The 21,882-nt window shown below is 35.5% G+C and overlaps 1 protein-coding gene across 4 annotated transcripts; it reads left to right on the forward strand.

Moving 5' to 3' along the window:
• Window positions 1-6,491: 6,491 nt before the first annotated feature.
• Window positions 6,492-18,681, forward strand: LOC105034594 (serine racemase). Of its 4 annotated transcripts, none has more exons than XM_073256453.1 (8): window positions 6,492-6,622; window positions 8,778-8,955; window positions 9,072-9,158; window positions 9,271-9,501; window positions 16,163-16,236; window positions 16,321-16,507; window positions 17,740-18,010; window positions 18,102-18,681. In XM_073256453.1, exons 2-7 carry the CDS (start codon window positions 8,783-8,785, stop codon window positions 17,984-17,986), a joined length of 999 nt encoding a protein of 332 aa, XP_073112554.1. In that variant the 5' UTR covers window positions 6,492-6,622; window positions 8,778-8,782; the 3' UTR covers window positions 17,987-18,010; window positions 18,102-18,681. The 4 variants fall into 4 exon arrangements, with proteins under 4 accessions (XP_073112554.1, XP_073112553.1, XP_073112552.1 ...); XM_073256452.1 differs by having other exon boundaries at window positions 18,125-18,681; XM_073256451.1 differs by having other exon boundaries at window positions 17,740-18,681.
• Window positions 18,682-21,882: the final 3,201 nt, after the last annotated feature.

The raw sequence follows: 21,882 nt of genomic DNA on the forward strand, positions 1-21,882 counted from the left end.
CGAAATGTTTAGATTTTTTTTTCGACAAGTTGCTACCGTGCGAATCCGACATATCTTTTAAAAAGTGAACACTGCAGCAAATTAGATGGCGGCTTGTATCGCTGACTATTTCGATGATTTACTATAGAAGCCTAGTGATGACGGTATGCAAATTCTACAAAATTTTTTGGACTGTTCTTATATTAAATTGGTGTGACCGTCTGTTTTGTACCTAAAAAAAAATCACACACTATGTATATTATTTCTTCCAAATGCAATGTAAAGTGGTTGATTTCCCTGAAAGATTTTGTTATATATTTTATTATGAACAACATACAAGCCGTTCAGCCTGGTACAAAGTTCAAAAATGAGTAGATACTCTTCGCGGCATAAAAGTATCGAATTTCACACTTAATTAAATTTGCTCAGAAAATGTTGTCACACTTGAAAATTACTGATGGATTCTTTCAGACAAACAATTGCTTGACAGCTATAAAGAGCCCGAATACAGCTTCTCGCATTATAGAAAAACAGCCTGATTTCATACTTCCATGGTTTCTTATTATTCTCTCCCGAGAAGGAGATGGCAAGCTATCTGATTGCAAGCAAGAAATGACAACCTGTGACAAAGATACATGAATTTGGAAGCACCAAAATATGCATGTCGGTCAAATTTTTCATTTTTATGAACCTTAATGGTCATACGGCTTATCTCAAATTGCCATATATGGTGCATCTATTGTAAGATATAAGTTTTTTTTTTTTTTTTTGGTGGTCACAATAATTTCTAATGAAAAGTTGAGGACGTAGTTTTTTCGGGTTTAAAAAAATAATAAATAAAAGCTCGTGACAATACACAGAGTTGACCGCACAAACACGACAGGCAAGCCTTTTCTTAAGAAATGGATGATAAAAGATTAGACGTTACGGATGCAATTCTGCCACCCACTGCCTCACGATCTTTATCAGTGGTCCCACATGATGTCACTCCAAGCAAAATTGTCTCCCTAAAAATGGTGTCCATTGGACGGATACTATCACATCATCCTCCAAGGATTAATAGTTTGCGTAACGGAAGTGATCAGATGTGTCAAAGGTATTTAATTGCAAACCTGACCCAACTCTGTTATAAAAAGACCAAGGTAGCTAAGTCCCGGCTCCGCCAACTGTGGAGACATGGACATGCATGGTTATTCAAAGGGCCTCTACAATAACACAATTTTCTTTTATGGAACCAAATGGCTAACACTGGCCTTGCAGCATGGTTCATCCAATCAAAACCTTATAGCACGTGATATAATTGTCACCATGCTACATATTTTATGAAAGAGATTTCTTTGTGTAAGTAATTATATCTTACATCATGTGGCGGTGCATGATGCCAATTATCTCACATCATTTTTATTAGTTTCTTCCCATGTTATCGGTCTTCAACCTAGCATTTAGATGGATGGAAGCGGTGCCATGAGGTAAATACAATCAATGGATTGCATATCATCATTTACTGTAGAATAACATGGTCCCTCTTCAGAATTGCGGAGGTTTCAGCCGTCAATTAGATTTGACTTGCTCAGAGTGTTCCCTGGATTGGACACGTGTAAGTGTTGAAACTTTTGACTTAAGAGCCACTGGAATGCACTATTCTTTAAATAGGTGAAGTATTTTCCTCTACCGAATTGGCAGGGATTGCATTAGTTTGGCTCCGGTTAGCAGCGTGAGAATGCACTTGAACTCAACTTCTTTTTGAACACGAAACCAAGCTGTGATCAGTTGTTCAGGGACAATTTGGATCATTTGCCGCTCTAGCTTTGTTTAGTTGATAACTTTTGAATTTCAAAACAGCACACGTCTATGCATGATTAAAAGTTTAAAATTTAAAACTTAAATGTTTTAAATTTTAAAAAAATAAAAGAAATAATAAATGCAGCATATCACAGATCATAAATGACATGACTTAAAAGTCACAATAATCGGGTGATCAGAACCAGAACTCATAAATTTGTTTCAACGTGGTAGAAGGTGCGAGTTAAAAAAAAAAAAAAAATGAAATATAAGACTGTGAACTTTGAGGAAATGCTTGTCAGCAATGTCTCTCGAAAAACTCTGTTCAGATTTTTATATAACTAAAATAAGTTATAAATATTATTCCTTGAGTTATGGAATGCTTAATTTTTCAGATTTGATATTCCTCCATTTCCTCGAGATTCAGTGTTATATATGCAGGGAGGAAAGGAGAAGGAGAGATTGTTAAATTATCTTCAATGTCTACATTATCATCATCCATCTTATTTTATCAAAATAATTCAAAAGAAAAAAAATTCTTCTATGATTTAAATTATGACTATCCATAGATTTTTCTCCCTAAAAAAAACATCCATCTTATTTTCAATTCGTATGAAAAGAAAAGAAGATACCGGGATTCATTTGAATGGAAATAAAAATAAACTATTTCAAGTGTGACACAGAAAGAGATAGGATGCTAAACTAAAATATTGAAACAGAGATAATCATTGGCAAGGGATAAAAATTATAATCGGAGTGTTTGTTTCTATGTTAAATTTGTAGATCCAGCATGTCTTTTTCACATTTACATGGAACTACGGCGGGCCGCTTTACCAGCCTCCGTTAGCCTCAAAAATATATATATATTATATATATTATATTTTATTTTTTTTATTTTTTTATATATATATATGTATGTATATATATATGGTATACATGAAACTAAGGAATTTAGTGGTCCGAAAAGCGGTGATGGTTGAGTTTTTAATGGCCACATAAAGTTGAAGAACAATAGACAACATGGTATACATGGAACTAAGGAATTTAGTGGTCAGAAAAGCAGTGATAGTTGAGTTTTTAATGGCCACGTAAAGTTGAAGAACAATAGACCCTAAATGGTTTGATGGCAACTTTTAACCGAAAGCTGGATTAAAATATATATAAATGATCACTCTCTTTGAAGCGAAGTTTCGTTGGAGCAAGACTAATATCATGAGATGTTGGGAATGATTGCTACAGATAAAGCATGGTTTGCTCGTACTCATTCCTTACTAGTGGTTGAAGCACAAAGGTTACATGAAGCATTATTCAATAGCCTAAAATCTAAATTCATGCAAGGTGAGTGTTGAAAACGGCTGCCTTACCTGCCGGCAATCTTTAAGTGAAGCAAGCCAATCCTTGCTGTTCAAAGGGATTGTGGTTGCATGTTTGGCATGAGACAGAATTCACCTTCGTTTGCACAAATTGACTATTGGATCACCCACTGCATAGATTTCAAAGCACTTCAAACTTTTTCATTCAGCTATCTACATAGATCTCAAAACAACTGGTGAATGATCCAATGGTGGATTTGTGTGAAGGAAGGTAAATCCTTCTTTCATGCAAGAGATACAGTGCTAATCCTTTTTCAACCGTATCTATCAACCTAAGAATTGATGAAAATTTTGACTTGAGATCTTTTTGCTTCTTATATTATGAAAATATAATTTTAACTTCTTAGCCAATCTCTATAGTAGAAAAAGAATTATAATGTATCATTTTTGATAACATTTGATTAAAGAAATATATGATAAACTAGCAAGTTGCTTGCACTATGTGATAGGATGAAATTAAATAATGATAAAAAAAATATTTGATAAGAATATAATGATAATTTAAAAGAAATAATAATTTTAAGTTGGAATTATATCATTTAGCACCAAAAAAAGCATCTAGGTTTTATCTTTTTTTTTTGGGTATACCATCATAAATACAAAATAATAGTATTATTCGATGTCATAATAAATAGTTTTACACCTCAATTATGAGACACTTGATACCATCATATATGGTCGAATTTGATCACTGTAGGCTAAAAAAATCAAAAAAATACATCATCTATCTTCATCCTCAAGGACTTCTTCACCCAAACGGCAAAAAGAGTATACAAAACTTTTGTAGAAATATTATTCAGATGCAAAAATTTTGCAATATAATAAAAATCAAAATAGAGAAAAAAAGTGAATATATAACCATCAGAATTAGAATTCTTTGATCTTAATTTTTTTCAACGGCAAGATTGTTAGTATCTTTCTGTGCATTTGGTGTGATGCCATCAATATGAATTTTTGCTTAAAAGGAATAGAAACTGATACATAACAAAAATATATTATTAGATCGTGCTTGATAATCATTTTGTAGGATTGATTTTCGAAAAAAATTTATGCTGGATTTCTTTTTCAGGAGTTGAAAAAATAGGCTCGTCATGAATTTGTACCACATGCGAAGATCCTGATGCAGAACTTTCTCGTACATTATCCTACCAAATTCATCTTCTTTTAAATAACCCAACTCTAACCTAATCCTAATCCCAATTGAGACTCTCTGCAACCCCACCACCATCCCCACCTCCATGGACCAAACTCTAAAGCCTATCTCTCTCAACCTAAAACCCTAGCCATCTGTGGACCAAACCTTAACTCTAACGCGAACCCCAATGCTAGCTCTAACCATCTCCACCATCATCCCGATCTAAGCCCTAACCCTAACCAGGACCCTTTTATCCCAACCTCGATCCTCTGTCGTCCGACCTCTGTCTTCGAAATCTAAATTCGAGCCATAGCCACAATCCTAACCCATTGCCATCGCCACTTTCATGTACCAAACCCTATCCCAACCCAAACCCCAGCACCAATCCTCACCTCCCCACCACCATCCCGATCCCCTTAATCTGAATGCTCACCATCCATGATCCTTTCTGATAAAAAATTCTAGTTTTCTCCTCCATCGTCTCCACCTCCGTCGCCTAAATCCTAACCCTAACCCTAACCCAACCCCGATGCTAACCCCAATTAGAAACCCAACCCGAATCCTATCGGTAAACCTAGCCCTAACCCAGCCATCTAGGCTAACCCAAATTGAAAAATAACCCAAAAGCTCCTAACCTAAAACCCATCAGCCCAATACCCGATAGCCAAACCACCTGATAGCCTAGTATCCATAAACCAAAATCCTAAAACCCGAGATCCCAATAACCCTTTACCCAATAGTTAAATATCTGACAACCCTGATCCTAGACCTAAATCGTTAGGCCGATTAATGAAATCCAGACCGTTCTACCCAAACCCAAAATCCTGAATAAATTCAATTTGATCAAAACCCCACTCCGAAATCCCAAACTAAACTAAGGGACGGGGGCTACTGAACTTCAGCAGCAACTGTCCTGATCCCTCTTCTCTTGTTTTTTATTCCTTTACACCGCCATGGAGGGTTGCTAAAAACACCGTCCATAATGATTTTGGAATGGAAGGCTACTGCATGCAGCAACCTTTCCAAATGACAATCAACAGTGGCCACATATCCATATTAATATCTCTCATATGATGCAGCACAGGAGGAGAAAGACTACCAAACGATGCAACAAATCTCTATAGTTCTGATGGCAAAACACAGAGGATTCTCACCTCGAGTTGGATCAGAATCCTTCCTTTTTCAAATGATGCACCAAGAGAAATGGATGGCTACAGCACACCTATAGCAACCACCCCATATAGCATGATAAGCTGAAAATAAAGAAAAAATGTAGCAAATAAAACTTTAGATATAATTAAAAAACTCACCAGAAAATTTTATCTTCCACACACCTACTGCCCACTACCCAGAAAGGAATATTTATAATCCTCTCACTCTTACTGGCTGTCCACCATCAAATCATATCTCTTACTCCTTTGATTGAACAGTCCTTTCCGTCGATTGAAGTAGAGTCATTCAATAGACCTAACTCTTTATCTAATCTATTCAATAATACATAAACAATCTATTATCTAGCAGTTCTAGAACGTCATTTCTCCTGATCATCAGTCATGAGGAACTATCCAAAGATCACTCTATTCAAAGCAGTTCCATCCTACAATGAATGTCTAGATCCTATCTCATATTCTCTTAAATGGAGGTCTCTGTTAGCAAGCAAGTGGATTCAGAGCATATATTTCTTTTTTTTTTTATGATAAATGTAAGCTTGCTGCATATTCTTTTATCATTTGTTTCTTTTTTTATCATTTTTTAAATGCAATGGGTTCAGCTGCAAAGTGGGTTGTGTGGGCCATTCGATGCTTGACATATAGCATCTCACATTGATGGCATGTGGTAATATGGATGCATGACACTTGTCGCTTTGGGAGACTACTGGCTTCTCCTTTAATTATTTGTATAGATTTGATATGAAAATTGATGGATTTAACGTTAGGATAAGTTAGATAGTCATAGGATAATACTTTATCTACTATTATTGGCACGTATGTAGCTGGTAAGCTGATAATTTATCATCAACATCAATATTGACACCATAGTTGCTGACCAAAATTCAAGTGTGTTCAATGGGCATACAGAAATAATATGCTCAATAGGAGAGAGCATTGGAGAGAGAATATAAATAATATTTCACAGGGGAGGCCTGCAGAAAAAGACGACCAACAGAACAATAGCCGGCCCGTGGGCCGCCGAATTTCGTCCTGCGTATCTTTCATTGGCGCTGCCTTCCCCGGCATCCGTGTCTTATCGTATGCGCCCGAAAACCTCAGCGGACAACTCCCGGCAAGAAAGCTCGCTCTCCAGAAATTCCTCCAGGTTTTATTTCACCGGCCCCAAATCGGATTGTTTTCAGGTAATTTGGAAAATTTTTCGGTACCAAAACCCTTTCAGTTCGTTTCGATTTTAATTTCTATATGCATTCTAAATTGTTCGAATCAATCCTAGGTTTCCTTCAATAGAAATTGATTACATGGGTCATGTTGTCTCCCTCTATCGTGCAAGTTCGGTTGATCATGATTCTTGATTATGCTTATGTTCTCGTTCCACTTTTGATTGCAATAAGATTTTCACATTATTACATATCTTCGAATAGCGAGGCTTTTGGGCTTCGTATTCTCATGATTGTCACCTTTGGAACGAACATTTGCCCCATTCAGTTCTTCAACTGATAAAAGGTGTTGATGTAAGAGTAGTTGCAATTGCAAATGCTTCTAATTGCATAGTTCAGGGAGGGAAGCTTTCTTTAATTTTTCTTTTGCTTGGAAGTTTGATTGAACTACTAAGTTATCATGAAAGTGCTGTTCATGTAGTGTGTGGCTGTTGAATGAGAAAGATAGAAATAGTAGTTCATTTATTTTCTTGCGCCCCCCCTCAGAATGCGTTCTTGTGTGATTTCGTTTGCTCAATTTTGCTAACTTCACTTTAAATCTTATCCTGAACATGTTCCTTTTCAAGCTAATAGGAACTTTATATCACCATTTCGGTGCCATTTTGTTCAGCTGAAATCCTGAAACTTTACTGATAGTTTCCCTTCCTACAAACATGCCTGCATCATTTCCTTATAGCTACTTAACTCTTTATGTTTATTTATGATAATAATAAGAACTTTTTTGCTATAATCTCAGATCACTATAAAGCTATATTTATGGCTCCTGTTATGATATTTAATCAAGTGGTCTCATCTTGTTTGAAGTGTCCTTTTAATTGATCCAAGTCTGATCCTTTTGCATGCACAAGCTAAAACCATTGCATAACATGAATTTTCTGGTCATTTCTTGTGAACCTTCTTAAATTGTAATATCAAAAGTATAGCTCTATTTTTTAAGAAAGTAGTGGCACTTGGCAGTGCCACCTTTCCAAAGTATAATTAAGCTTCATATTTTTTATATCAATGATGTAACTTTGTGTAGTTTTCTTTTTCTTTTTCCTTTTCTTTTGTGAGAATAACATTTGGGTTGCCACATTTCTGGATCCAGCTTGAGAATGTTCTAAAACTCAAACCATTAAATATGTGGACTTAACCTGTCAGATGGAGAAGTACCTTGTAGTGGACAGATTAATTCTATAGGCTGTGTATAAATCTGTGGCATATAAGGCACTCAAGCTGCTTCGGTGGAAAAAAAAATTTCACTTGTCTTGGGCTTCCTGGTGCAGAATATCATGATTTTTTGTTGTGACAGCAACTTGAGTGTTGTGGGTTTTTTACCTCAGAATTTTTTTCATGATAGAGAAGGTTGCTAAGAGGGAAGTCTACCTTCCATCTGTCACTGCTAAGGGACAGCTTGTTGATTTCCTCACCTGGTCATTCTCTAAATTGATTTAATTATTTTTACATCCATAATTCACCCATGGTATCCTTTTGTCCTTCCAGCAGGGCTAGCATCTTATAAAACACCGAGAATAGTATATTGATGATCAAGCCCCACTGAACCTCATTTTCCTCATCTCTCTCCCTCTCTTTCTCTGTGTGTGGTGTGTTCCTCCCTTCCCCCTTCTTTGCCCCTCTCTCAGTCTTGCTTCTAGTCATAAAAATCCTGAGATTTCCAATATCCTATGCTTTTTTATTATGATATGTTGCAACTAACCACCAGATATTTTGATGTTGAATCCTGATATAAAGTATCCTCTATGCACACTTTTATTTCCCTTAAGAGTATGTTGATGTATTATCAGTGTTGACTATTTTATTTGTATTTGGATAATTACGGCATAATACATGAACCATTAGAAATTTCGAGCTAAATAATTTTGACGGAGTGGTGGAAATGATCGTAGATTAAAGGATTAGGTCAACTATCTTCATGATATAATATGTGAGGTAAATTGTTGCAGAATACACCCACACATGCACAATTGGTAATGCCATTCGATGATTTTTGAATAATCACTAATCAGAAAGCCTGTTTTTAGGGATATGTCAGAGTAATCACTGCTTCTAATTTATATCTTTCACATGTTTTAAAATGATTTTGCAATATGTTGCATCATTAGTCTAAAAAAATTTACAGGTTTAATGGAGAAGGATTATTTACAAACTCAAAGTTATGCTGCTGATATTTCCTTCATAAAAGAAGCACAACTCCGTATTGGTCCATACATTCACAAAACTCCAGTTCTCTCATCAAAATCTCTTGATTCCATATCTGGGAGACAATTGTTTTTTAAGTGTGAGTGTTTTCAGAAGGGGTAAGAGTCTCTTTTTAAAGATAAAACCTAGAAATGTTGCTTTTTTCAAATTTAATTTTAGTTTTTCTCCTTTTTAAATGGAGATGGTATTGATAGCTTTACCATGTGGCTTTCAGAGGAGCTTTTAAAATTAGAGGTGCTTCAAATGCCATATTCTCACTTAAAGATGATCAAGCTGCTAAAGGAGTTGTAACTCACAGCAGGTTCACTTTACTTCTATAAGATGTTCTGCATAACGATACAATCCCTTAATCCCCCGCTTTCTATCTTCTGCTTCTTTATTTACAAAATTTTAATAATTTGTTTTCCATTTAGTGGTAACCATGCTGCAGCAGTGTCTTTAGCTGCAAAACTACGTGGAATCCCTGCTTATATTGTTATACCAGAAAATGCCCCGAAATGTAAGGTTGAAAATGTCAAGCGCTATGGTGGCCAGGTTATCTGGAGTGAAGCCACTTTTCAGTCGAGAGAGAGCACTGCCAGGAAGGTCCAGCAAGAAACTGGTGCAGTTCTGATTCATCCATTCAATGATAAGCGTATTATAAGGTATGTCGGTTTACTTTCAAATTTTTGTTAGAAGTTGAATTTCAGATCTGAAGTATTGTTTGCATTTACAATTTTGGTTGTATTTCATGTTGTTGTATATGTATTCTTTTCTCTGTTGGTCTCTTTCAGTTTTCTAGATTCTGAGCCTGAAAAGAGCTTGATGACTACCATTTTATGCCATTATTGTCTGATTGCTTGATCGTGCTTCCTAATAATTTAGGTATTTAACTTTTGAAGGAAAACATAAAAAATTTAAACAAATTTTAATGGTTAAAACTTTGCCAATTATACACCTGTATGGTTTAAAGTTTCTGTTTATTGGCTTCATGTTCTTAATTATTGAAATCAGAAAATCTCAAGAAGCTGAGTCCACTGGATAAAGTGAGATAATCAAATTATCTTCTCTTCTTTTTTCTATCTTCTTTGCTTTAGATGTTTGTGACCTAAAATTGATGTGGCAATTCTTGTCAAATTCACTGAATTTGCTTCCATCCCACCCATCTTTTGCCCATTAGGGCTCTTTCCACCAAGATAACATTTGTAGCCAAGTTTGGGATGTGTCAGAACTTGTGATGATTGTCCAATTGCAGAAGTTGCCATAAGGAATTTCATATGGAAGAATTGTGTAAATTTGACACAACTTAGAGACATATATAACTTGAAAAGAACATATTACTCATTTTGACTAGTGGAGGGATGACTCCAGATCACTTTATACAGGCATAGTCTTTAGAGGGTGAGAAATATGTATGCTGTTTCCATTTTTCTACATGTTTCCATGTTTTAAATCACATCACATGAAACTATGATGCAAAGAATATTTTTCTGCATGTTTCCATGTTTTAAATCACATCAGATGAAACTATGATGCAAAGAATATGGTTTGGAACCTGTGCTAGGACTTCTGTAATGGCTCTTATATTCATATGAAGTCTGAAGTGCAGAATTTTGAAGAACAGTCTCAAATTGGGATTATTGATGTATAGAATATTCTGATCCAGTAGAAGTTCAAAGTGTTGCTATGAAACTTAAGCAACAATGTCAGACATGGAGGTTCACTCACTTTTGTCCTGTGGACAGGGTTCTATGCATCCTTGGTAAAAGATCTGTGCCATAATTTCTGCTGAAGCTTGTAAAAATGACCCTGATGATTATTATACTAGTGAGGGAAATGGTTCAATATAATTATGGAATTTATTTCTAGGCTATCAATCTCAGTTGACTGGAGTGATCAAGAAGAAGCTAAGACCCTTACTACCTCAGTCTTATGCTCTCTTCCACCATCATTCAAGCATGGAATTTGGACTCGTTAGATACCAATCAAGTGACTGACAAAGAGGATGTCAAGGAAACTGAAGGTCCAGCTAAAAATTTAAGAAAGAATGATGCGAAATACTACAATAGTAAGAAGCAAAAACCCTTGAAAAGGGCTGTGAAATAGCTCCATGCGATCTTTCACTGGTGTGAACCATGCTGATAAATTAATTAAGAGCACTTATTCTAAGAAAATAAGGATAAAATATATTTTATGGACTTTGAACCAGTACACATGTCTTATCCAAGATATGTGTACCACCAGGTATTGGGTGTATTGTACTATGCCGGCAAAGAAGTGATACAGTGCCATGGTTCAGTTTGCTACATGAGTAGAACAGATCAGAACTGCCTTATACCACCCATCGGTGTTGTATGACCTGTACCTCCTAGTTTTGGGTGGTAGCATGGCTGGCATGAGAAAATGCTATGTGAATACAGTGTGCATAGTGTATATTGTACCATGCCATGCATGTTGATATAGCAAACCAAGGTCATTTCTTTGTTCCTGCTTATGATTAAAACAAAAAATTTTATGGAGAAATGTATAAGATATCTATTATTCATAGAGTCTAGCACAAATCTACATGTAAACCTGTAAACAATGAAAAATTTAATTCTTTTGGCTTAATTGGATTTGGACTCTAGTTATTTTAGTCAAAAGAAGCAAGCAGGGCTTCTAATGGAATTGGTAACTAGATGTGTCTGAGACGGACTTTGGGCCTTCGATACATCTTTCATTGGTAATCATACAACTGAAATTTATATAACCTACATCCATGTTTCAAGACCTTGCTAGTTCTGTTTTTCAACCACAATTGTCAAACAAGTTCGAGCCTTTGAGGAGCTTTCTGGTGAAACCTGACCATGAGATCCACTGAATCTGTAGAAGTTAGTTGTTTCATCCTGATTGCACTTAAAACTTTTGGTTGTTTAACAGGCAAGACCTCTCATTTATAAATTAGTAAAGAGAATAGGATTTGAACCTTATCTAAAGCCTTCTATATGAGGGTGTGCAACCAAACTGGTCAAACCGCAAAACTGATCCGAGCCACTAATTTCGGTTCAGTTTGGGTTGGATTTTTTTAGGTTTGGTTTGGTTTCAGTTTAAAAATTTTAAAAGCCAAAAACCTAATTTGGTTTTGGTTCAAATTTTGAAAAACCCAATTTAAACCGAACCGATCCGTGCGTGCGTGTGTTATACATACATACAGACACACACACACACACACCACACATACATATACATATATACACATATACATATAGATACACACACACACACATATATATATACACATATACATTCACACACGCACGCACGCACGCACACACATATATATGTCCTATCCCATTTAGCCTATTTAACCTATCCATAAGCTTGTCCATTTAGCATGGTTAGAACTTAAAATCGATAGCAACCCATTTAGCCCATTCATTAAGCTGCCCATTTTATAGAAGCTCAGTAACCCACAGCCCTATAAACCGTACCAAATCTGTATGTATGTTCTATCCCATTTAGCCTATTTAGCTTGTCCATAACTGCCCATTTAGCATGGTTAGAACTTAAAACAGATAGCAACCCATTTAGCCCATTTAATAAGCTGCCTGTATGTATGTATGTCCTATCCCATTTAGTCTATTTAGCTTGTCCATAAACTACCCATTTAGCATGGTTAGAACTTTTAGCAAGCCATTTAGCCCATTCAATAAGCTGCCCATTTGATAGAAGCTCAATAACCCACAGCCCCATAAACCACACCAAATTGAACCAATTTTTTCAGGTTAGTTTGAATAGGTTTTTTCATGTGGTCGATTTGGTTTTGGTTTCGATTTTAGGAAATCGATTCAAGTTGGTTGAAGATTGACCCCAAACCAATCCGAACTGAACCGTGCACAACCCTACTTCTATGCATCTATTATGTAGTTCATTTTTATAGGTGAAATGCATATTACTTTCATCCAAGGTTCTTTGTCTCAATACCAAATCGCATACTAGTACCATCCTATTACAATGTTGGTACATGGTTTGGTATGGTAAGAGGCAGCATACTGAGTGTCAGTATGGTATGAGACAGTGAATCGGTACAGTATGGTACAGGGTGGTATGGCAGTCCGTGCTTTCATATATTTTCGCTCAAACCTTGTAAAGTTTACCTTTTAATCATGATAGCGTAAAGCTTAAAGAGAGAGATTAGCACAAGGTTTAACTGTTTGTGGTACGGCCTTGAATTGCTTGCTACAATATGTAATCTGGTATATATCATACTGATGCAGGCCTATAGGCAGGTCAATGGGTTTGTAAAACCACCTTTAAGCCTAGTACCAAGCAATACGATGTCAACTTTGGGCTTGTTTGAGTTGGTTTGGGCTGGTTCATTTAACCGACCATCCTGAGGGGTACCGAGTACTGCTTTCTGGTCAGCATGCTCAAAATTTGAAATCTTGGATGAGAACTAGTTCAATATTTGCCTACTTTATTCTATAAGTATGTATACTTCAATATTTTTGGTGAGTTTCAAGTTAGTTTATTGTCCGTACATTTATGCCTCCTAGATACATACAATTTCCTATATCATACCTAACCTTCCTCCCTTATTGCCTAATTTCAGTTTAGGACATCTTGATGGTTTCCCTTCAACTATAGTAGTTTCAAATATGTGATCAATATGGTTGGCTCTCTAAACAATAGACCATTTAGTGGCTCTTCTCTGAAAAATGATAAGTGTGCCAACCAAAGAGTATAGTTAATTAAAAAGAAAATCTCATTACCAAAACATGGCAATACATTTCTCAGTTTAGAGGATCAGAGACATCCATCAAAATAATTCTCCTTATTGTTTAATAAGTTGCTGTTTTCTAGTAATCAAGACACCAGACAAGACATGTCATGATGTTGAAATTGAATAATTTTTTAATATTCCATGACTTTTTGCATAATTCTCTTCGCATGTTGAAATTGAATGAGTTTTTTAATATTCCATGACTTTTTGCATAATTCTCTTCGCATACCTATCAGTCTATCTAAATATAATGGTGAAATTTTATAAATCTGCTGTATATAAACTGATGCATTTTGGCTGGACTAAACAGGGTGTTAAAGCACTGTTCCTGCTTAAAAATATCTTCATATTCGGCAGGAAAATTCTGTTGTAGTTGATGAATAGCTTATATCAGTTTCAGAAATGAAGTAGAATAAACAACAAATTCTTAGAACATTTAATCATGTGACATCACATAAATAATAAACATTCGGTCTTTTCCAGGTTGTGAGTTCTACATCTAATTGGAGATAAATTATGAAATGGAATCAAATAATAGAAGTCAGGAGAATAATGCTGTGGCTTGTATCATCCAAGCTGTGCTATGGATCTTGAAGTTTTGCTAGGATATCCACATCTCTCTCTCTCTCTCTCTCACCACACACACAAAGGGGAAGTATAAGCAAAACCAAGCCCTTCAGCATTTGTGGGTGACTGACCACTATGGTGCTCCTTTCGCCATATGGAGCTCAACATAAGATGCTATATATGCAGATGGATTGAGGAGTGAGACCTATATCATGAGGGATCTCTACTAGGACAGCTCCTAAATTACCTAAGATACTGAACCTTCAATCTCATATTTGCACTTGCCTTATTGGTTAAAAAACCAATTGACAAAGCTTCCTAAAGAATACTAGATACTAAAGGCCTCTTACTGCACATTATTCTTGCAGTTTAACTATTCTTTAGTCTAAAATACAGCCCTGCTAAAAACAATGATACTGTATAAAACAAAAATAATGCAGAAATGATCCATTATTATCTAGTACATGATGAAACATCTTATAGATGCTGATTCTCAATTTTTTATTAAAAAAATCTAAATTTAATATTATATATTTATGGAAATCATGTAAAATATCACTTGGATTCAAAACTCATATCTACCCATGTACTGGTCCAATATAAGCACAAAAGGATGTATTCCTTGTTAGACAACCACACCTTGTGTAACATAATCACTTGTTAAGTTCTGCCCAGTATCCATGCCCTTAGATTTAGGGACCATCCTAAATGTGCTCAAAATGGAAGTGGCACTGCCAAACTAAAAATATTATCTACTTAGTGGTATGACAACTACAAAAGTACTTAAACTGCCGAACTTCCAAATGAACTAACGTATGGCAATTCCAGCTTACCTAGAAATTATCCACTGTGGAAGCTTGATGAATGCGATGCCTAACTGTGCAAAAGATGCAATCGTGCAAGTATTATTTGAAGCAAGGTTTCTGTCTCAGTACCGGACACCATATAGCTAGCTTACCAGTATGGGTCAGGTTGTATGGTACACCCCCAAATTGACATGGTACATCACTGGAGGCAAGATAACAATGGTACCACATATTGCTATAGTACCAGATTTAGCTTGTACCAGTACCTTATCAGGCTTGTATGATACATCTTTTACCAGGTGATACAGATGAGTACTTAAAACCCTGATTCCAAGTATAAGAACAAGCTGATTCTCACCGTCACTTTGCCTGAAGCTAATTACTTGGCCATTCCAAATTTGGCCAACTTGGACACTTTCGTAGATCCAAGGCTTATGTGTGACAAACACATATGTAGTGTGGGAAAGTCACTGCTTCTGATGAGAACAAATTCTAACAGCTGTTGTATTTGCTGATGCTATTTGACGGGCCCTCTTCACCTTTACTTGGCTTGTCAATGATTCTGCAATGAACATACAAGTTAAACATTTAAATTTTACTTAGGTTCCTATTGCTTGGCACACCCTGATTTCTGGATTTCCTCCTTTCCATGCCCCCCAATAACATTCATCCGTATGTCCCAATACATGTAAGTTGCATCAATTTGTACCATATTTTTCACTTGGAATATTGCCTGAGAAGACTGTTACAATAATATCACATAGTTTTCAGAAATTGGTTCTGAATTTTTTTTTTTGATTACTAAATAGAAAACTTGACAACAAATAGAAAACACATACACACACACTCTCTCTCTCTCTCTCACACACACAATGTAGAACAAAAACATTTTGTATTACATTCTTTTGTTATCGATGTAGTTTGTAACATCAGAACCTACCATATTCTCTGCATCCAGCCAGCTCAAAATTGAGTTGATATCCCCATGTTTTTGTATGAATACCTACTCATGCCCCTTTCTTGGATCATTAATCAAATGCATTTCCTTGTCATCTCCTCTAGCCCAAATTGCTGTGTAATGATCCAGTTGCTGATTATCATACCTTGCTGGTCGCTATGTTTTCCTCTTAAAATGGTACGTTGCTGGCCAATGTTATAAGCACTATGGGTGACGTGTTGCATGTTTAACAGTGGGCAGGGCACCATTTCATTAGAGATGCTGGAGCAAGTCCGAGATATTGACACAATAATAGTCCCAATTAGTGGTTTGTACAATCGAAAGTACTTTTAACTATACTTTTTACTTCCTTATCTTCATTATTGATTTTTTTTTTTAATTTTAAGCACAGGTGGAGGGTTGATTTCTGGTGTGACATTGGCCGCAAAAGCAATCAACCCTTCTATTTGTATTTTGGCTGCTGAGCCAAAGGGTGCTGATGATGCAGCTCGATCAAAGGTAGCAGGAAAAATTGTGACGCTACCAGAGACCAACACCATTGCTGATGGGCTTCGAGCTTTTCTTGGAGATCTCACTTGGTAAATGGAAGCATCACATGAGTTCTTAAGTTTCAGCTGTAACTCTATATGATCAGTCAGTATAATATTTTGAGCCACCTTACATTTATATATTTTTAATTCTTCTAATATTTCCACTGACCCCACCATCACAATAGCAAGCATGTATGTACACCACCAAAAAGTTCGCATGACACTATTTATGCATACCTTTTTGGTATTAAACTAGACCACAGAAAAGGTTCATATTGGATGTGCATATGATACAAATGCCCTTTGGGCAATAGTTACAGAGAAATTGACCGTTTATTGATATCCCAAATTATAAAGTTGAATTCATGGTCTTTGGGAAAGGTCTCTACTTAGGTCAAGCGACCTTGTTTTTTTTTATTTTTGTGAATTCAAGTTGTTTCAAAAGCTTGAATTCAAGAATAAACATATGGTGCCAGGATATAAGGTTTTAACTTTTAAGTCAGACGGGACTAGGCCTTCCCATCCCATTCTTGTGAGAAAATGGGACTGTGATGGGGACAAGACTCCAAGACCCATCCAAAAGAACGGAAAGAAAAGAAGGGAAAAGAACCAAAGAAAGGAAGGAAAGAAGGAGAAAGGGAAAAACAAGAAGAAAAAGGAGAAAAAAAAGGAAGGAAATAAAGATGAAGAAAAAGAAAAGAAAGGAAAAGAGAAGAAAAAGAAAGGAAGGCAGGGTGAGGACAAAAAGAAAGAAGGGATAGAGGAAGAGAAAAAAAGGAAAGGAAAAAAGAAAAGAAGGAAGGGAGAAGAAAAAAAGAATGGAGAAGAAAAGAAACAAAAATACAAAGAAATAAAGAAAAGAAGAATGGGAGAGAGATAGAGGACATCTATCAAGATACTTGACCGGGATGGCTCCTAGGATGGGGTGAGATAGCAAAGCATCCCATTTCATGGAGAAACTAGGACGCCTGCATCCTACAGGATTTAAAATTTTGCTAGGACAATTCAACGCCTGGAACTCAACCATGTAATATGTTTAGTTTTTGCTTTTATGTCAGCAAATGCCTAAAGCAGTTTTAAGTTTCTTATGTTGGCAGTCCTTTTCCTAATATATGAGAGATGGATTAGCCCCTTATTGTGAATTTGTGTTCCCAAAGCTTCCAAGTTTCTAACTGTTGATAAATTGTTGGCTCAGTTTATTATTTATCTACATGTAATGTTCTATTTTGGTTCATAAGGTTCTTTTTAAATATTTAGAGCTATTGATCCTTCTGTTTTAGGCCAGTGGTGCGGGATTTAGTGGATGATATCATCACTGTAGATGATGAGAAGATTGTAGAAGCCATGAGAATGTGCTATGAGATTCTGAAGGTGGCTGTGGAGCCTAGTGGGGCCATCGGTCTTGCTGCTGTTCTTTCTGACAAGTTCCAGCAAAATCCTGCTTGGAAGAATAGCAACAAAATTGGAATCATTCTCTCTGGAGGCAATGTTGATCTCGGTGTGCTTTGGAAGTCATTTGGCAAATAAATAGTAGAGGTTTTTTCAATTGAAGTGCGTAACTAGCACAGAGAAATAACTTCATTGGAAATTATAATTATAAAAATTGATTGAGGGCATGTATTGTCTGCTAAATATGCCATAGCTATGGTTGCCTGATATTTGCAGGTTCTGTTCAGTTTGATTTGGTGTACCATTTGCAGCTTGCGAAGTCAAATAATATTAACACATTGAGCTAACCTGGACAACAATTTCAGCAATGTACCATCTTGAAGTACAAAGCCCAGTATCAGACAAATCTAAAAGAACATTCAAGCATTTAAGCAGCAGTGTCTTCCTCTCATTTCTCATGTTGATGTGTTACTCCTTGATTAGTCCTATTGCGAGTAGTGCCATACCGTTGCCAGAGCCTGAGAGGCTAGTTATCGCAGGGTGTTGGATAATTTTTCAATTGGCTAAACCTGAAGGAAGTCCAAAGATGTCTCCAGATACTTCACCATGGTTGACAGATTCAACTTCCAGGGCATCTCTGGACCCTTTTTTTCTTTCTGTAGGTTGTTTTTTGAGGAGTAGGGGAGGCTGGAATAGATCAGCCACCCATCTTCTTTCTATAGGTTGTTATATGGAGATAGTGAATGTTTAGCAAAATCTTTCCAATATGAATGATGTATTTCTCAATTATGTATTTTGTTATTATTTTTTTAAGAGACAAAGCTAGCAGCCAATTTCTGGTCTAATCTTTGCTCTGTTTAGTTTTAAATGCATGTTGCTGCATCTTCGCATTCCCTCCGTCACATGCAACACAGAGCTACCGTTTCTTTGTATTGTAGACGGCTAAGTAGCTGATATTTATTTTCTAGGATAACTTAGCCATTTTACATCAGAAGGTTTCCACGGACTCAACAGTAATGTGCTCCTATATTTTTGCAGCTCATGCACGAGATAAACCATGCTCGGTAGTGATTTCAAGGTTTCAATAATAGGGTTATTTTGTTTTATGAGACGTCTGCCAGAATTGTTGTTAGTTATTAAAGGTCATGACCATCACTATTTGTCCTAGTGGTATTATTTTTTAATATTAAATACTAGTTATATTGACAATGGCAATTATAGTGAAAAAAGTAACAGGCAGTAAATAGCAGCATTATTTTTCAAATCGCTGTTATTTAAAAAAATTATTATGATTGAGAATGTACAATCTCGTATGGAAGAAAATTTGGTTAACAATTATTTTGAAATGAATTACAAATTTATTTAGAGAGACAATAAATAAAAATGAATATGACCAGGATTATTGTTCTATAACAAGCTGTTATAATACTAAATATATACATTACAATTTGCATTGGCCATTTTCATTTTGTTAGTCGATATACGTACAGCACGATGGAGAGGGCCAAGAACTTTAAACGCTGTTGATGTCTCAATTGATTTGGTAGTAGTCACTGATCTCTTTCTCAGAAAGATGCAAAATTTAATGAAGAAAATTGTTGAACTTGAAAGCTAAGAAGATAGTTCAAAAAGAAAGTTTCAACAATAAAGTTGTTTAACTGAAATTATGCACTTCTAAGCTTCAGTGTACCATCTATCAAATTCTTGTATCCATATCATTCATGTATTGTAATGGAATTTTTTTTAAATTTTTTTTAAACTTATTTTCCAATCTATCACGAACCCAACTTATTTTCAAAACTTCTAATGATGGTTACTTGGTAATGATGTGACGAAATCACATGTTGAAGATGCAATTTCGGATTTGAACATATAATTTCAAGCTAAGATGGCACCCCATAGGCAAAAAAAATAAAAAATAAAATCGCATGGAGAAGGTGTGATTTCAACATGCGATTTCTCTTTTTTTTTTTTTCCTTCTCCTGTGCATCATATGGCGATGGGGTAGCAATTGGATCGAGTTGGATCAATGCGGTCAGGTCAGAAAATCATCACTCTATAGCCGATCTGTTAATTAAACGGGTCAAAAATTCAAACCTAAACCTAACCTATTTATTAAATTGGTAATCCGACTCAATCCGTTTAATTTATTTATTAAATAAATTTAATTAAATTAAATGGGTTAAATGGATTAAACAGATCGGATTAAATAGGTCAGAAATAGGTTAAGTAAGTTTTAAATAAGTTAAATCGATCTTAAACTAGTTAAACAGATTAAACAAGTTAGGTTAAATGGTTTAGAAATAGGTTAAATAGATTAAATAGGATATCTAACTCAATTCGATGTAAATATTAAATAGATTAAATGAGTCATATATCTAAAATACAAATCCGACCAAATATTAAATAAATTGACATATTTTTGATCCAAACTCATTTAGTTTAAATCTAAATCTGTTTATGATAGATCAAATATAGATCAGATTGGCGGGTCGGATCATATTTCCCCAGCCCTACGGTCGGTCTTCCCTTTTTTTCTACTCTGCTCTATCGAGGAGCATAGACGGCAATGACGTAGCTAAATTTTCACCTTGAAGGATCAATATATAAATAAAATAAATAAAAATAAATTTAATAATATTACATTAATTAAATGTGAGAGAGAAAGAAAAGAAAAAAAAAGAGGAAAAAAAGTGAGAAAAAGAATTTGAACATAAGACATAGGGGATGGACAGCGGGGTTCAAACCACTAAGCTAACTAAGATTTTTTGTTTTATAATGGTTCAAATATATATATATATACACAAAATTTTTTGAATAATGTTTACATATCCTAAGCATATAATAGGTATTGCACCAAAATTTAGGGTTCAACTGAACCCCCAATACAAAAGGTAGCTCTGCCCCTGACAGACGGAGGGGCACGGGCGGTCGCCAGTGCTTGCATGGAGCTACAGGGGCTCGAGTTCGCTAGGGCTGAGGAAAAGGACTGTGGCAACACAGGGCCACGAAGGGTGCGAGAGGCAGTCGCGCAAGGTGCGAAAGTACGGGAGGCACCCGGTGCCAGAGAGGGAGGGAGGGGGTTTGGTGGTGTCGAAGCCGGGGGACTCGGGTTCATCGAGGCCGGGGGAAGAGAAAGGAGGGGGTTTGATGGTCGCATGGAGCCAGATACGGGACGACAGGTGCGGCATGGATGATGGCGGGGCAGAGTGGGGCCACAACATGGGCCTCACGAGGTGGCTATGGATCATCAGGGGCGCAGAGGAGGGGCGGCGACAGAAGGAAGGGAAGGGAAGGAAAGGAAGGAGGAAAAAATGAAAAAAAATATTTTGACAAGAGAAGAAAAAAAATATTATTATTTTATTATTAATAATAATTTAAATAATAAAAAATATTATTATTTTTTATTAATAGTAATAAAATATTATTATTATTTTTGATTATTTTTATTTTTAATAAAATAATAATATAATGTTACGATTGTTTTTGATATCTTTGCTCAAGAAATCTGAATTTTTTAAATATTTTTTTTAAAATATTATTTTTATTAATAATTTCAAAATATTATTTGTATAATAGCGTATTATTTTTAAAATATTTATTTAAAAATTTAATAATAAATTTTATTTAAAAAATATTATTTTTAAATAATAATAAAAATATTATTTTTTAAATAATAATAAAGTAGTATTTTAAAAATAGAAAAAATAATACTTTAAAAGTGGAGAATCTGCGAGCTTACCTACCTCCCTCGGTTGGGGGGATGGTGGCGGGAGAACCGTGGGCGAGCAAAAGGACGGGTGGCAAATCGACCAAGTGAGAGAGTGCTAACAGTTGGCACGAGCACAGACGGAGGACAGAAGAGGCGCAGGTAGAGGATGAAAGGGCATGGGAGGCCGAGAGAGACAAAGAGAAGAAAAAAAAAAATATTATTATTTTATTAATAATAATAATTGAATAATAATAAATTTTATTATTTTATTAATAATAAAAATATTATTATTTGATTAATAATAAAATACTATTTTATTAAT

Source organism: Elaeis guineensis, chromosome 4 (genome assembly GCF_000442705.2).
Source record: "Elaeis guineensis isolate ETL-2024a chromosome 4, EG11, whole genome shotgun sequence".
Lineage (NCBI taxonomy): Eukaryota > Viridiplantae > Streptophyta > Magnoliopsida > Arecales > Arecaceae > Elaeis > Elaeis guineensis.

What these genes read in the sequence shown, in the direction of transcription:
- LOC105034594 (XM_073256451.1), top strand. Translation starts at nt 8,783, where the DNA reads ATGGAGAAGGATTATTTACAAACTCAAAGTTATGCTGCTGATATTTCC. An exon ending in AATGATAAGCGTATTATAAG is followed by an intron (nt 9,502 to 16,162) that starts GTATGTCGGTTT and finishes CATGTTTAACAG; the next exon opens with TGGGCAGGGCACCATTTCAT. An exon ending in AATAATAGTCCCAATTAGTG is followed by an intron (nt 16,237 to 16,320) that starts GTTTGTACAATC and finishes TTTTAAGCACAG; the next exon opens with GTGGAGGGTTGATTTCTGGT.